The sequence below is a fragment of the Lutra lutra genome, chromosome 7 (assembly GCF_902655055.1).
Source record: "Lutra lutra chromosome 7, mLutLut1.2, whole genome shotgun sequence".
In the NCBI taxonomy this organism is placed as follows: domain Eukaryota; kingdom Metazoa; phylum Chordata; class Mammalia; order Carnivora; family Mustelidae; genus Lutra; species Lutra lutra.
The window spans coordinates 146,470,516-146,484,620 of NC_062284.1; the positions used below are offsets into that span (position 1 = coordinate 146,470,516).

General features: G+C 63.7%; 1 protein-coding gene across 1 annotated transcript in view; it reads right to left on the reverse strand.

The window, feature by feature from the left end:
• Positions 1-13,881, reverse strand: part of AHNAK2 (AHNAK nucleoprotein 2) — a 40,915-nt gene extending 27,034 nt beyond the window's left edge. The window contains exon 1 of the mRNA XM_047736084.1: positions 13,710-13,881. Coding sequence (XP_047592040.1) covers positions 13,710-13,764 — 55 coding nt within the window. The 5' untranslated portion in view covers positions 13,765-13,881. The remainder of the gene's footprint in view (positions 1-13,709) is intronic.
• Between the last annotated feature and the right edge of the window lie 224 nt (positions 13,882-14,105).

Genomic DNA, 14,105 nt, shown 5'->3' on the forward strand with positions numbered 1-14,105 from the left:
TATGTCTGTATACACCTAATAACAGAGGTTACAAACAGAAAAGTGGCGACACTGACAGGACACTTAAATCCACGTGATAACAGGAGAGCCCAACACTCCCTTGGGTACAAAATAGGACAGGTAAGAACAGGAGAACCACCTGTGAATCAGTGAGACCAAACTGGCAGTTGGAGACCTGTCCACCTGCTGACACAGCATACACATTCCTCCCACGTGCACAAGACATTCACCAAAATAGACTATTTGTCTCGGTAAGTTTAGAAAAAAAGGGGGTCACCTGGGGGCACAGTTGGTTAAGAATCCAACTCTTAGTTTCAACTCAGGTCACGATCTCAGCTCCGCGCTCAGCAAGGAGTCTGCTTAAGATCTCTCTCTCCCTCTGGCCCTCTCATGCACTCTCTCTCTTTCTCTCAGAAATAAATTGGCTTATTTATTTATTTATTTATTTTTTAAAAGATTTTATTTATTTATTTGACAGACAGAGATCACAAGCAGGCAGAGAGGCAGGCAGAGAGAGAGGAAGGGAAGGAGGCTCCCGCTGAGCAGAGAGCCCGATGCGGGACTCGATCCCAGGACCCTGAGATCATGACCTGAGCCGAAGGCAGCAGCTCAACCCACTGAGCCACCCAGGCGCCCTAAATTGGCTTTTTTAAAGAATAAAATAAATAAAATGTTTCAGTAAGTTTAAGACAATTGAAATCATGCTAGGTATTTTCTCTGATCCCCAGTGGAATCAAGACAGTATGATATAAACATAAAAGATCGATGAAACAGAACAGAAAGGCCCAAATCACCCCACACTTTGTGCAGTCGATTGATTTTTGACAAAGTAACCAAGTCATTTCAATAGAAAAATGATCGTCTTTTCAACAAAGGTGCTGGGACAACAGGGTATGTGTTTGAAAAATAAAAAACAAAAAAAATCCTTGACTCTCACCTCACATCACACATAAAAATGAATTCAAAATGAATCCGAGAGATAAATGTAAAATGTAAAACTATAAGCCTTCCGGAAGAAAAACACAGGGGACATTTTGTACCACCCTGGGGAGGCAATGTTTTCTGAGACCCAGGGTGTGACCCACAAAAGACTGTGTGATAAATTACATGTCATCATAATTAAATACTTCCGGTCTTGAAAGGCATTCTTAAGAAAATGAAAAAGCAGTGCGTAGATCTGACAAAGGACTTACATTCCAGATAAACTCTGATGGATCAATAGATAAAGACCCAAAAAAAAAAAAAAAAAAAAAAAAAGTCCACCAATTAAACATGGGCAAAAGATTTGAACAGACACTTGACAAAAGAAAATATACTGATGTGCACTAGAAAAGATGGACAACTTCCTCACCCATCAGGAAAATGCAAACAAAACCCAACAGACCAGATCAAAGATCCCAGAACCAAACTCACAGATGCAACGCGGTGGGAAATGGATGGTCTTTTCAGTTACTTGCGTGGATCCGTTGGCTATCCATGTGAAAAATATTAATCTCAACCCTATGCCAGCCACAGAAAGTACTAATTTCATGCGGATTGTAGGACCAAAGCAGAAGGCTTAACCATAAAGCTTCCAGAAGATAAACAGAAACGACTTTGGGAAGTGGAACAGCAATCCCTCCGCATCGTGCCGAAGTGGCCAGGCCTACAAAGTCCTGTGGAGAACTGGTCTACGGTAACTTGAAGAGCTTCAGCTCATCAAAAGGCAGCGCCACGGGAGTCGGCAGTGGGGCCTTGCGCTGGGCAGAGCCATGCAACACGCCTAAGCAAACCAAAGCCTCCTGCCTGGAAAGTACGAAGATTTCTTGCCAACCAAAAGGAAAAGACCAACAACCCAACAGGAAAATGGGCAAGAAAACCTTGGAAAGGCAACTCACCAAAGAAGACATCTAGTGGTCAATTAGCACCTGAGCGCAGCGTGTTGGGTCCCGGGGACAAGACCAGGAGAACCCTGCGCAAAGACGCCTCCGCCCTCCGGCCTAGGCCCCGCCCCAGACCCCCCTCGGCGCCACGCCCACTCCGCGCTCCCACAGGAATGGAGGAAAGGACCGAGGCTGACCTGCCGCCGGCTGCTATCTAGCGTGGCGTGCGGGCCATGGAACACCCATCCCGAGGCGCGTGTGGGGTGACCTGGCACGACCACCTTGGGAAAGAGCCTGGCACGTCTCCTGGAAGCTGAGTGGTCCACTCTACGGCCTAGCAGCTCTGCACCCGCGGACACGACAAAATGCACTCCCCAAAGGCGGGTACAGAAGTGTCCATCTGTGGGCACCAGGGGGCTCAGTCAGTGAAGCGACCGCCTTCTGCGCAGGTCATGATCCAGGGGTCCTGCTCGGCGGGGAGCCTGCTTCTCCCTCTGCCCCTCCCCCTGCTTGTGCTCGCACGCGCTCTCGCTCTCCGTCCCGTTCAGATTTGTACAACTTGTACCCTTTTCAAGAAAGAATTTTTGAAATTCTCCATGAAACCGAAATGAGGAAATGGTCAGCTTCATGCCAATGAGTCGGAACATCCCGACGAACTAGAGGGATCTGTAGAGAAGCTCAGGCGGGCGTGGGGCCCTCACGGGGCTGTCTGCATGGTTCCATCCTGACCCGACAATCACATCCTGTTCACCGCCTTTCCACAAACACGACTCCAGCCCGACCCCCCGGAACTGGGCCACATGTTCCACGAAGACACAGCAGGGAGGGACACCAGCTCTGGCACGGGGGCCTGGGCTTGGGGACGCCCTCTCTGCTGAGGCCCACACTGTCGGTGATGAGGGGACGAAGCCCCCAGCCCCCCAGCCAGCAGGGCACCAAGTGGGAGGAGTGAGTCCCTGCCCCATGGGGTGGGCACCCAGCCTGGGGGACTGGGCAGGTCCCTGTCCCTGCGGAGCGGGTAGGGGAGGCCCCGCCCCCACAGGAGTGTGGCTTGGGTGACTACTCTCCGGCCAAGCCGCTGCGTGACCCCGAACAAGCCTGTCCCTTCTCCAGGCCTTGATTTCCCTAGGGACGTCTGAGGGCCAGTGTGCCCACCCAGAAGCCCCAGGGGGACTGCCAAGATGGGGAATGGAGAGTCGGGAGCAATCCCTCCCTCTGAGTGCAGACCTCGCCTCTTCTGGGAGCTGGCTCCCCTGTTTGGCAGCTAAAGACAAGCCTCAGTTTCCCTCCAATTCTGCCCAGGCCCGTACCCCCAGCCCACGGTGGGTATGCTGTGTGTAAGCAGCGAGACGTGAGAGCCGGGCCTGGAGGAGGGTAAGCCTCTTGCCCGAGGTGGCTCGCCCCCAGGGGGCGGGATGCAGGGGAGAGCTGAGTCCGAAAGAAAGGGGCACACCGCCAGCGGGCAAGGGACAGCAGTGGGGGCTGCGCGGAGGAGGGTCTGGTCTGGGGTGGGGCCTTGGCCGGCGAGTGGAGGGGCTCAGGCACCCCACCAGCAGAGGGGCTTGGAGAGGGCTGCCAAGCTCCCCCGCCTGCCCAGAGACCCGGCCACCCGGCCTGGCCCACCCTCGACCATCCTCCGCCGCCAGCCAGCCGCAGCGCTTCTGTGAATCAGACAACAAAACAAGGGCGGGTGACCGCCCTCTCCCGGCAGGCAAGCAGGCGTGTTCCCCCAACCCCGTCCCGCCCCCCACCCCCGCTGGCCTGGGAAGGGAACCCCAGGCAGGGGCTCCAGTTAGGCGCCCCATGCTGGGGAACTGGGGGGTGGGAGGCCCCACACCACAGTGGAAGCATCCGTGGTGGGGCAGTGATCCCCGGCACCAAGAACCTGCACCCCCAGATCTACTCCAGAGGCGTCAAGGTGGAGCGTGGAGGCGGGGCCACACCCCTCGCCGCGGGGAACCTGAGCCGGGGGTCCCTGCTGGCCCTGCTCCAGCCGCCACCCCTGCCCCGTGTCCCGCGCCCACCGGGAGGCGAAGAGCAGGGCCCAGGAGGAGGTGGGACCTGCTCCGCACTCAGTTCCCGGAGGCCACAGCACTAGGAGGATGCAGGCTGTGGTTCAATCGCTGGGTCCCTCTGTGCCCCCCTCAGGCAGGACGGCCACTGGCCAGCACTTGGCCCAGGACGCACAAACAGGAAGGAGGAAATCCTGCCCCCTGCTGTGGGGCCAAGCTGCCCGGAGCCTGCCAGCCTTGGACCTGCTCCCTGGGGAAGGAGGAAGAGGCACCCCAGGATCCCCCACTGCATTGTCCTATCTGTCCCCATCAGCCAAGGCCCTCCCCCCACCCCACCTGTGCCGAGAGTGCAGGGCCGGTGACCCGCCAGCCTGACCCGGCCCCCTGCCCGCTGTGGCCCCACAGACAGGCTCCACAGGCAGCCCGGGGCGGTCGCCTCAAATAATGACTAATGACAACCAAAGCCCCACCTGGCAGAGGAGGACGGGGGCTTCCCCCACGCCCCGTCCTGCTGCTCGGCGCAGGCCCTCACCCTGACCCTTCAAGGCTTCAGACCCTATTGCCGTGTCCAGTGCCCGCCGGGGCTGGCATGATGGCTCAGGCCTCACGCACCCTGGCGGTGAGCGTCCAAGCCTTTCCGGTGAGGGACGAGGGTCCACGCTCCCAACAGCTCCACTCCTCAGACCAGGGGAACGTTCTGGGAGAGAGGACAGACCCAAGGTGGGGAGGTATGCGGACTGGCCAGGTGGAGGAGGGGGCAGAAAGGGCGGCGCTGGTCCAGGATGCCCTCCCCACACTCACCTCACCCGGGGGCTCCAGGCCTGCCCAGGGACTCTCCTGACAGCCCCTGGCCAGAGGAGGCCGCCTGTGGTGGGGCCATCTTCCTCAAACAAAACCCGAGTTTGCATGGACCCTGGCTGCCCTCCAGGGGGCCGTAGGGTGGGCACGTTTGCATGTCACCAGGGCAATGGCGGGCCTGGGGGCTGTGAGACAGCAGGGAGGACAACTGCAGATGGGGCCCAGATGGGGGCTGAGAGGTGCAGTGTGTTTGTGTGTGTGTGTGTGTGTGTGTGTGTGTGTGTGTGTGCACGCCCATGAGGGCGTGTGCGTGGACCTGTGTGCCTGGGCCCCTCCCTGGAGCTCCAGAGCACAGTCCCGGATGGGGCCCCCCCTGCTCTCCCAGGCTGCCCAGGGAGCTGTGGGGGCGGGAGCCTGTGAGGCAGGCTCCCTGCTCGGGGGACGCTGGCCTTAGGCTTAGAGCTCAGTGCCCACACAGGCGCATAGCACGCCCAGACCTCACCCTGTCCTGGAACCTCACGAGGAAAGTGCTGGGCTCGGCTGATGGGTCATGAGACCTTCAGACTTCCCAGAGCAGCAACCACAGGCAGTGAGGGCCTGCCTCCCCTCCCCGCCCTCCTTCCCGGCTTTCTCAAGGTAACTCTGTGGCTTGGGGAGGCCAGCCCAGCTCCCACTCTGTCCCCAAGGCCCTAGCCTGGCTGCCTAGGCCTGCCAGGGAGGGTTGCCGCCCCCCACACCTGCTCCCACTGCTGCCCAGGCTGTACTCAGGACAGGTCCACATCAGCTGGCATCACTCCCGGATGCCCAGCCCGCCCACAGCTGCCTGGGCCCAGGCTTCCCCCAATCCCCAGCCCTGGCACTTCTCACCTGTGGCTTCCCCTGCCAATTCACAGACCCGGCATGGACACCTTGCCGTCACTTCCCCTCTGGTCCCAAGCACTCAGAGCCCCGCACACAGTAGGTGCATAATAAGTGCTGGTGCAGAGAGCAGACGAGGAAAGGAAGGGAAGAAGCAGGGCAGATCTCCAGGAAAGGGGCGAGCCCCACCCAGTCTGAGGGTGCAACCGAGCTGTGGAACCGGGAGGGCAGCAGTGGGCTTAGCACGCCTCCTTCTGTACCTGGAGAAACTAAGGCAGGCTTGCCCGCCTACCCACGCCAGAGGGCCCAGCAGCCGAAACGAAAGGCCTCACCCTCCTGCCCATCCCAGATGCACCAGTGGGCCTGGGCCTGTTTCTCTGAGCTGAAAAACCCATACCCCAGACGTCCTGCCTACCTGTCACGGGCCAGCTGCCGTGAACCTGGGCTCCCCAGACCTTTAGGGCCCTCAGTGCACCAAACAAGGACAGTGGGCATCCCCAGAGGGACCCTGCCCGGCCACATGGTCCCACCTCAGGGATCTGCCTACCCTGGGACTTCAGGGGCTGTGCTGGAGCCCTTGGCCCCCAGGAACTGAATGCCTGTCCCTCCAGCATGGGCTCGGACTGAGGCAGGGAGGAGGGTCGGGGAGACGACAGCCTGGTTTAGGCCCCAGCTTGAGCCCCCCACCCGGCCCTCACAGGCCTCCTGGGTGGTGAGGTGGGCAGGCACACAAGGGCTGGACCCGGGAAGGGGACTGGCAACTGGGGGGCTGCAGGCTGGGGGCAGGGGGCAGGGAGCTGCGGGCAGTGGGCTGGAAGCAGGGGGCAGGGAGCTGTGGGCAGTGGGCCATGGGCAGAAGCAGGGACAGAGGACAGCTGCAGTGGCTTACCCAGGTCGATGTCCTCCCAACTTGCCCAGAAGTGAAGATTCCAGCTGAGCTCTGTCCGCCGCCCTCCTGGGTCCCTCCCCTCCACAGCCCTTGCTCCATGGCCCGCCCTGGCCTCCTCCTCAGGCAGGCCTGGAGCCCCGCCAAGCCCCGCTCCTCGCCCCAGCAGAGGGATGGGCAGCCCCCTCACAGGCTCGGAGCTGGGCCAGGCCCTGCCCCCAGCAGCTTCAAGGAGCTGGGGAGCCCGCCCCACCCCTAGATTGCCGTCCCCCCCGCCCCCCCCCGCCCAAGCAGCTGACTGGGAAAGGAAACGTCCGCCTGCCTTGGGATGTCTGAGTCACTACCACCCTCCAGCGCAGTCCAGTCCAGTCCTGCTGTGTAGACAGGTAGGCAGGCCCAGATGTCAGATAGGATCCCCCCGCCCCAGCCGGGTTGTTCATGGCCCCGCGCCTCAGTTTCCCGGTACGTGCGGGAACAGAGGCTTGGGGCTGGCCAGGCTAGGGGTGCAGGGAAGGGGAGGCACGGCCCGAGGGGTAGATAGGCCCTCCCAAGACAGTCCTGCGATGGGCACTCATCGTGACTCCATCTGCGGCGCGAGGGGGACACAGCCCCTTGGGCTCTGTGGCGACCCCTGCCCAGGGCACAGCCAGCCCTTTCCGCTGCACAGACCAGCAAGGCCAGAGCAGGGCCGGCCCAAGCCCACTCATGGTCTGGGCCGCTGGGTGCCCTCAGGGAAGCCCTGCTCATCTGCCCAGGTCCCTCGGGGGCAGCCTGACTCCACCCATGTCCCTCAGGGGTCCCCTTCCAGCCCCCCAGCCCAAACTCAGCAGCTACCACTTCCCAAAGCACCAGAGCGTCTGCTGAGCCGGGTGGGGCAGGCCCTGGAACCTGCATTTCTAACCCCCTCCCCAGTCATGGGGCTCAAGGAGGGCGGAGGAGCGTGGCCTCTGAGTCATCCGCTCCCTGGAGCACTGCCCACCTGGCCTGTTACCTCTTGTCCCCCACCCTGCTGACCCCCAAGACTCAGCCCTGATGCTAGCGGCCAAGGTGGCCAGTGGGAGGAGGCAGATTCCTGCTCCTAGGCCCCTCCCCACCTCAGGAGCCCTGGCAGGCCCGGGCAGGACTCTACAGGCTGTGCCATCAGCAGATCTCTCACTGGGTCCCGGAGCCGCCCCGCCCTGCACCCCACAAGCAGGTTGGAGCTGGCCCACATAGTGGAGGAGCCTGGCCTAGGGCTCCAGGATAGTGAGGGGTCAGGCCCAGCCCCGGGGAGGTGGTGGTGAACAGCTGCACCCTGGCCAGGATCAGCGAGGCAGCTGTGGGCCGGGGACTCTGGGGACCGCTGAGGGCAGCAGGCCCCGCACCGGGACACAAGCAGCCGGGAGCAGCTGGAGGTGGGGGGACAGTGAGGCAGGGCACCTGGCCTCTCAGGCGAGGAGAAGGCTCTGGCCAGCCTGGGTCAGCGGACCCTCTTGGCTCTGCCGGGGTCCACCGTCCAGGAAGGAGGGACGGTACCCAGGCCTCTCCCAGCCTCTCCCTCTCTAAAAATTTAACGGTCACAAATGACTCTATTTACAGTGAGACGGGAAAGCTGGCCAAGCCTGCTGGCCCATGACCTCACCCCCACCCACAGCCCCAGATGGTGCTCGCCTGGGAAGTGTTTACTGCCTGACACCCAACGGGCCCGTCCCCTCCCCCAGGGCAAGGCTGAGCCCCACTGGAAGAGAGGCTTCTGCTGGTCCAGAGCAGGGCCACCCCCCACCTCCCTCCCAAGCCTGGGGGCCCCAAACCCACAGAGCCCTGTCATCCCCATCTCTGGGGACCCCCCCCCACCTCCCTTGCCACCGGCCTTTTGGCTTTGGAGCTCTGAGGAGGCCTGGGCTGGACCTCGCCTCGCACCGCCAGAGAGAGGCGCGGCCCCATCCTCCCCACTTTCCGCTCCACGGCCTGCAGGCTGGGGCCTGTCCCCCAGCCCCACCCTCCCCCCAGACAGGGCTCTGCTCCTGGCTTGCCCAGACCCCTTCCAGGCTCTCAGTGGGGGCACGCTCCCAGCCCGGACCCTGGCTCCCCCCATGGCCGCTAGCGTCCGCAGCCCGTGGCAAGCGCTGTGTGCTTGTGGCCGCCCTGCCAGTGGGCGATGGGGGCTCGCAGCACCTGCAGAGGGGCAGGCCAGCAGGGAGCCCTGGGAAGGCACAGAGTCGGGCCGGGGGCTCGGGGCTCTGGGTCTAGTCTGGGAGCTCGTAGGGGCAGGAGTCAGGGGCCGCCTGTCATCCCTTGCTCTTGAGCTGGTGTCTCGTCCCACGGGGGTCAGACCTGGCTCTCCCGTGCGCAGGGGCCCCGGGGCAAGGCTCTGCTCACTGTCTCAGACCCCAAGGGCCCCACAGCCTGGTGGGGAGTGCGGGCGGGCAGCAGGCTGGCTGCTGGGTGTCTGCTGACCCTCCACACCACGGATGCTGAGACCCAGGCCGTCCAGCACATGCCAACCGATACCCACTACCCAGGCTGTTGTAGCTCAAAGCCGCGGGCACCCCATCCTCCAGCTCGGAGTCAGCGTGGGCAGGCCCAGGGCCAGCTGATAGTGAATCAGCTGGGGAGGCCGCCAGGACCGAGCATGGCGTTCCTGGGAGATGTGTCATGGAGGAGCCCTGGGGGCCGGAGCCACTGAGGGTAAGGCCTGCCAGAGAGGGAGCTGCCCCTCGAGCCAGCGGTCCCGTGGCCAAAGCCTGCGGGAGGCCCTCCTCATCCCCACCCCAGGAGGGGTCCAGCAGGGCTGGCAGCTCTTGGGAAACATGGGTCTCAACCAGAGACAGAGGCGCAGGGCTGGGGGGCAGGACAGAGCTTGGTACAGACCGCCCGTACTCTAACCCCCACTTAGGGCAGCAGCCCGCCAGGGGCTGAAGCCCCAAACAACAGAGACATGACCTGGCCAGAGGTGGGCTGAGTCACCGCCATTCCCTCCACCCCACAAGATGCCAGTACCCAGCAGGTGAGGCCCAGACAAGGACCCCAGGTGGTCCTGTCCCCGGCTGCTCCCCACAGAACCTCAAGTGTCCTCTTGGCAGTGGACACCCGCACCCGGGGCTGTGTCCAGACAGGAGTGCTGCTTGCTGCTTGTGGGTCCCTCTCAGAATTCCTGCCCCAGCCCCCAGTGGGGTCCAGGAGGCCGCCAGCAGGCCTCTGCTCTCTGCCTGCTCTCCCTCAGGCACCCGGGTCCTTCCCAAAAGCTCTGTGGACAGGTGGCCCATGCCACCCGCTCCCCCTCATACACACACTGGGGTCAGCGCAGGGCAGGAAGCAGGGTGGGAACCCAAGACCCTGCGCCACCACATGCTGCCCCCCTATCCCAGCCCCTCAGGCCTTTCCATTTGAGAAAGTCCCTCAAACCAGTAAATATTTACCCCAGCAAGGCGGACCCTTGGCTCCAGGCCACCTGCGGCTTCCCAAAAAAGACAAACAGAGGGAAGCAGAGCTGGGCTCACTGGGAGGCAGGCTCAGACTCCCTGCAGAAAGTGCCCCCGCCCTTCGAGGGGGCTGTGGGGGGCATGCCAGGGAGGTCAGGGTCACACAGCCAGGTCTCACTGTGCACCCAGCTAAGCACTCCCACCCCAGCTCTCCCCACTTCCCTGCCCAGCCCTCTGCCCCTCCATTTCCTCTTCCTCTGCCTGGCCTCAACTCTTCCCAAGCAGACTGCCCAGAACAAACCTCACTCCTGACAGCTGACCCTGCCTCTCTACCCTTCACCCCTACGTGTGTCCCCTGACCCATCCCGTTAATCGACTTGTCCTCCAGACAAAGCTCTCCCCAGCCCTCTTGCACTCCTCTGTTCTCCGTACCACATGCACCTTCCTCCACGAAGCCCTCCCTGACTCCTCTGCATGCCCACGGTAGGACGAATGGCAGAAGCCGTGCCTGACTCACCTTACCCGAACAAACAATGGTATGCTGTTCCCTCCTGTGTGACCTCCCAAGGGTCAGGGCCCCTGACAAGGCCCTGAGTGAAGCACCCAAGCCCCCTGCCACTGGGGACATCCGGGCTTTCACTGGACTGAGAGTCAGGGCCTCCAGATGGCTAATGGTTGGGTCCTTCCCCCGACACCTCCACTCCCCAGCCTGGGCAGGCCGGCCCCAGGCTCAGCCTGAAGCACAGCAGCTTTCCGCCAAGGGCGGCCATGGGAGAAAGGATACAGAGAGGGCCAGGGTCAGCAATCCACAGGGCTTCCTGGAGGAGGGGGCTCCTCGCCAAGTCAAGGGCGGAGGGAGAGAAGGCCATGAGGGCGTTCCTGCCACAGGCCAGGCCGAGCCCCAGCCGTGGGGACACACGCACTGTGGTGCACAGGGGAGGCAGGGGGCACTGGGGCAGCGGACTGCTCCCCCCAGACCTTGGGGCAGCAGCAGGTGGTCCAGCTTCAGTTCTCCCACAGCGAGAAGAACGAGGGTGCTGTCAGGAGCACGTCGGCCGCAGCAGTGGGGCTTGGAGAGTCCCCCTCCGACCGTTCCACCGCCCCCGCAGGATGCCCCCTGCTGCCCCCTCCCTGCAGCCCGCTCCTGCCATGGACACTTCGGGCTGCAGGGGGCGGCCCAGAGCTATACCGGGTGGCAGCTGGGGGACGCGCCAGCACCTGCTACTGGCCACGCGGCCCTAAGCCTGTGGTGTGGCCACTCAGCACCCGTGGAGGCCAGAGAGGCCCCACACTGGTGCAGGGCTCTGACTCACGGCCCCAAGATTCAGTGTCCCTGTCTCCAAAATGGGGACCCATCCCTCTGCCAACGTGGACAACCTGGGGAGAGCTGCCAGTGTGGACAGTGCGGACACACCTGCCACCCGCACAGCCTGTGGCCTCCGTGACCACACAGCTCTGGCTCTCTGCCCCGCCTCTGCTGTGGGCAGCCACGGCCACTTCTGTTCCCAGATACAACTTCTAGCCCGAAGCCCCTTACAGCCCCAAGCCCAGGGCCACGCAAGTCCACAAGTCCTGTTGGAAAGAGGGAGGCCAGCATAGGGACACCCCATACTGCGGCGCTCCTGGGAAGGGACCCAAAGCTACCACGGCCCCCCACAAGGAGAGACCACCCTGACCCTCCCTCCTGGTGGGGCCTTCCTGGACCCAGTGGGGGTTTCTGAGAGTGGGGATGGGAGGGGGGCTGAGGCCAAGCCAAGGGCTTCGGGAGCAGGGCACAGGCCCAGAGCAGGAGTAGGGGGCTCCCCGTCAGTCTAGCTGCCCAGGACCCAGTGCTGCTAGGGCAGAAACTGGCTGCCTCTGGGGAAGGAAGGCGTGTGATGGCTGTTACCCATCACAGAGTGGGTGGGGGCAGGGCCCCCAGGTGGAGCTCCATTCCCACGCCAGCAGGGGCCTGGAAGGAGCTGGGGGCCAAGCCACTGGGATGGGATGGCCAAGGTGCCCTGAGGCCAGCCGGATCACCCGTGGATGTGCTCCCAGGGCAGCCACCAGGGGGCAGCCTCCGAGTGCAGGCTGGACAGCGCGGCTTCCTCCTCCGGGGTTGAGGGGGGAAGCGCACCCAGGCTCCAGGAGGAGTCTTTGAAGGACCTAGCGTGGCTCGCCCAGGAGGGCAGGTCTGGACGGGGCAGGACGATGAGGATGGGGCAAGGCCTACTTGTCCCTGGCCTGGAAAGAGGGAATCAGGCTGGGAAGACCTGGACCAACCTCAACCCCGCCGCCTTACCCAGGGCCTTATCTGAAATGCACCTTCCCCAGCCTTGGTGCAGGGTGTGGAAGGGCCTGGGAATCTGCTCAGTGGACCCAAGCCCCAGCGGCTCTGATCCAGAAGGTCTCCTGTCAGTGCCCATGAGAGCCACTGACATTCTCTAAGAGCTGATGATTTCGTAGGCACAGCATGAGGAGGGCTGGCCCCAGAAGCCAGTACCAAGTTCAAGCAGAAAATAAGGGTCTCAGCTGGGGAGGGGTGTCCAGACCAGGCCGCTTTGAGGCAGGAAGGTGGACGAGATGGCCTTGGACCCTGCACCTTGGGAGTCTCTGGGTAACCTGGGAGTGAACATACGGGCCTGTGTGGGATGCTGGAGGGAGCCCCATGTCCTTCTGCCCCCTCTCCTTTCCCTGTGATGCAGCAGATCCCCAGGATGTGGGCCAGGGCCAGCCACAGCCAGGGAGAGGGGGCTGGAGGCCCACTGCAGCCACCATTCTCACACGCTTGTCCAGGGAAAATCCCCGGGACAAGGGAGGCCCAAACAGGAGGCCAGCTAGGCCTCAGTGTTCACCAGACAGATGGGCAGCAGAAGGGACCATGGGGGCTCCTGCTGCAGCTGGAGGGGCGGGCCCAGGCCAAGGGGCACCCCTCCCCCCTCTGCATCAGCAGCACCATCACCATCTTCCCTCTCCGTTCCCCAAGGAGTGGGGTCCAGTCTGCGCCAATGCAGCAAGGCCCAGCCCCCCTTGCTGGCAACGGGCCCGATGGCCTGGGTGTGGCTGCCGCATCACTGACCCAGTGCTAGGAGAAAGGCCCCTGCCTCACACCACCCTGCTCCCCAGGATGCAGAGACACCCAGGCTCTGGGGCCAGACCTCGTGCAGGAACAGACGGATAACAAAGCACCTGGCTCCCATTCTGCAGCCGGAGGCATGGGGAGAGGGCAACACCCACCTTCCCCTCCCTCGCCCAACACTGGGTACTCTGTGGCCTGAGCTCTGACCCCAGTCAGGCCCCTCACCAAGCCCCAGACCTCAGGTCTAGGCCTGCCATAGCCACCACCTAGCCAGTGACCCAGCCACACAGTGGCCACACTGTGGACCCATCCCCTCCTCGGACTCTGGACCAAGGCCAACAGCCCTAAGTCCTATTCTGGCCAGGCTGCTCTCCCCCAAGGCAGGGCAGAGGGCGAGCCTGGTAGCGGGTCCCCACGCCAGGTGACCCACAGCCCTCACTCCCCACTCGCACGTGCAGCCCTCCCCACGCGGCGGCCTCTAGGGACAAGACAACGTCCCAGAGGCCTAGAGCAGGGGACAGGACAAGGGAGAGACAGGCAAGGAGCGTGAGGAACAGAGGTGGGGAGCGCGAGTGAGCGGTAGAGATGAGTCAGCGACCCAGAGAGACGGAGTGACGGCAGAGACGGAGACAGGCAGAGCCAGGTCCCGCGAGACGCGGCAGGAGGGAGGCAGCCCCGCGCAGCCCCGAGGCGCACCCCGCGCGCGACGGCCCGCGCCGGTCCCCAGGCGCCCCACTCCTGCCCGCACTGCGCACCGCGACCCGCCCGGCGCGCGCCCCCGCGCAGAGCCCACCCTCCCGAGGCGCGCGGGCTGCAGGCGGGGAGGAGGCGCACCGCCGCCGGGGGCTCCGGGCCAGGTGGGCAGCACCACGTGGAAGCAGTCGCACATCGCGGCGGCCGGGCGGCGCGGGCCGGCGGCGGCCCGTCGCGTCCAGTCGCGGGTCTCGGCTCCGGCGCGCGGGCGGCCGGGGAGCCTCCGGGGGCTCGTGCTGCCGCGGGCCGCCCGCCTCGGACTGCGGACCCCGCCGGCGCGCCCGGGACCCCGCCGCCGCCCGGACCCCGCCCCGCCCCGCCCCGCCCGGCCTCATTCAGTCCATTGGCTGCCGCCCTCCCGGCCACGCCCCCGGGCCCGCCCCCGGGCCCGCCCCCGGCCCGACCCCTGCTGCGGGCCCGCCGGGCGCCCTCCGCCGGCCTTTCTGGGTCCCCGCGTGTGACTCCGGGCGGCTGCCG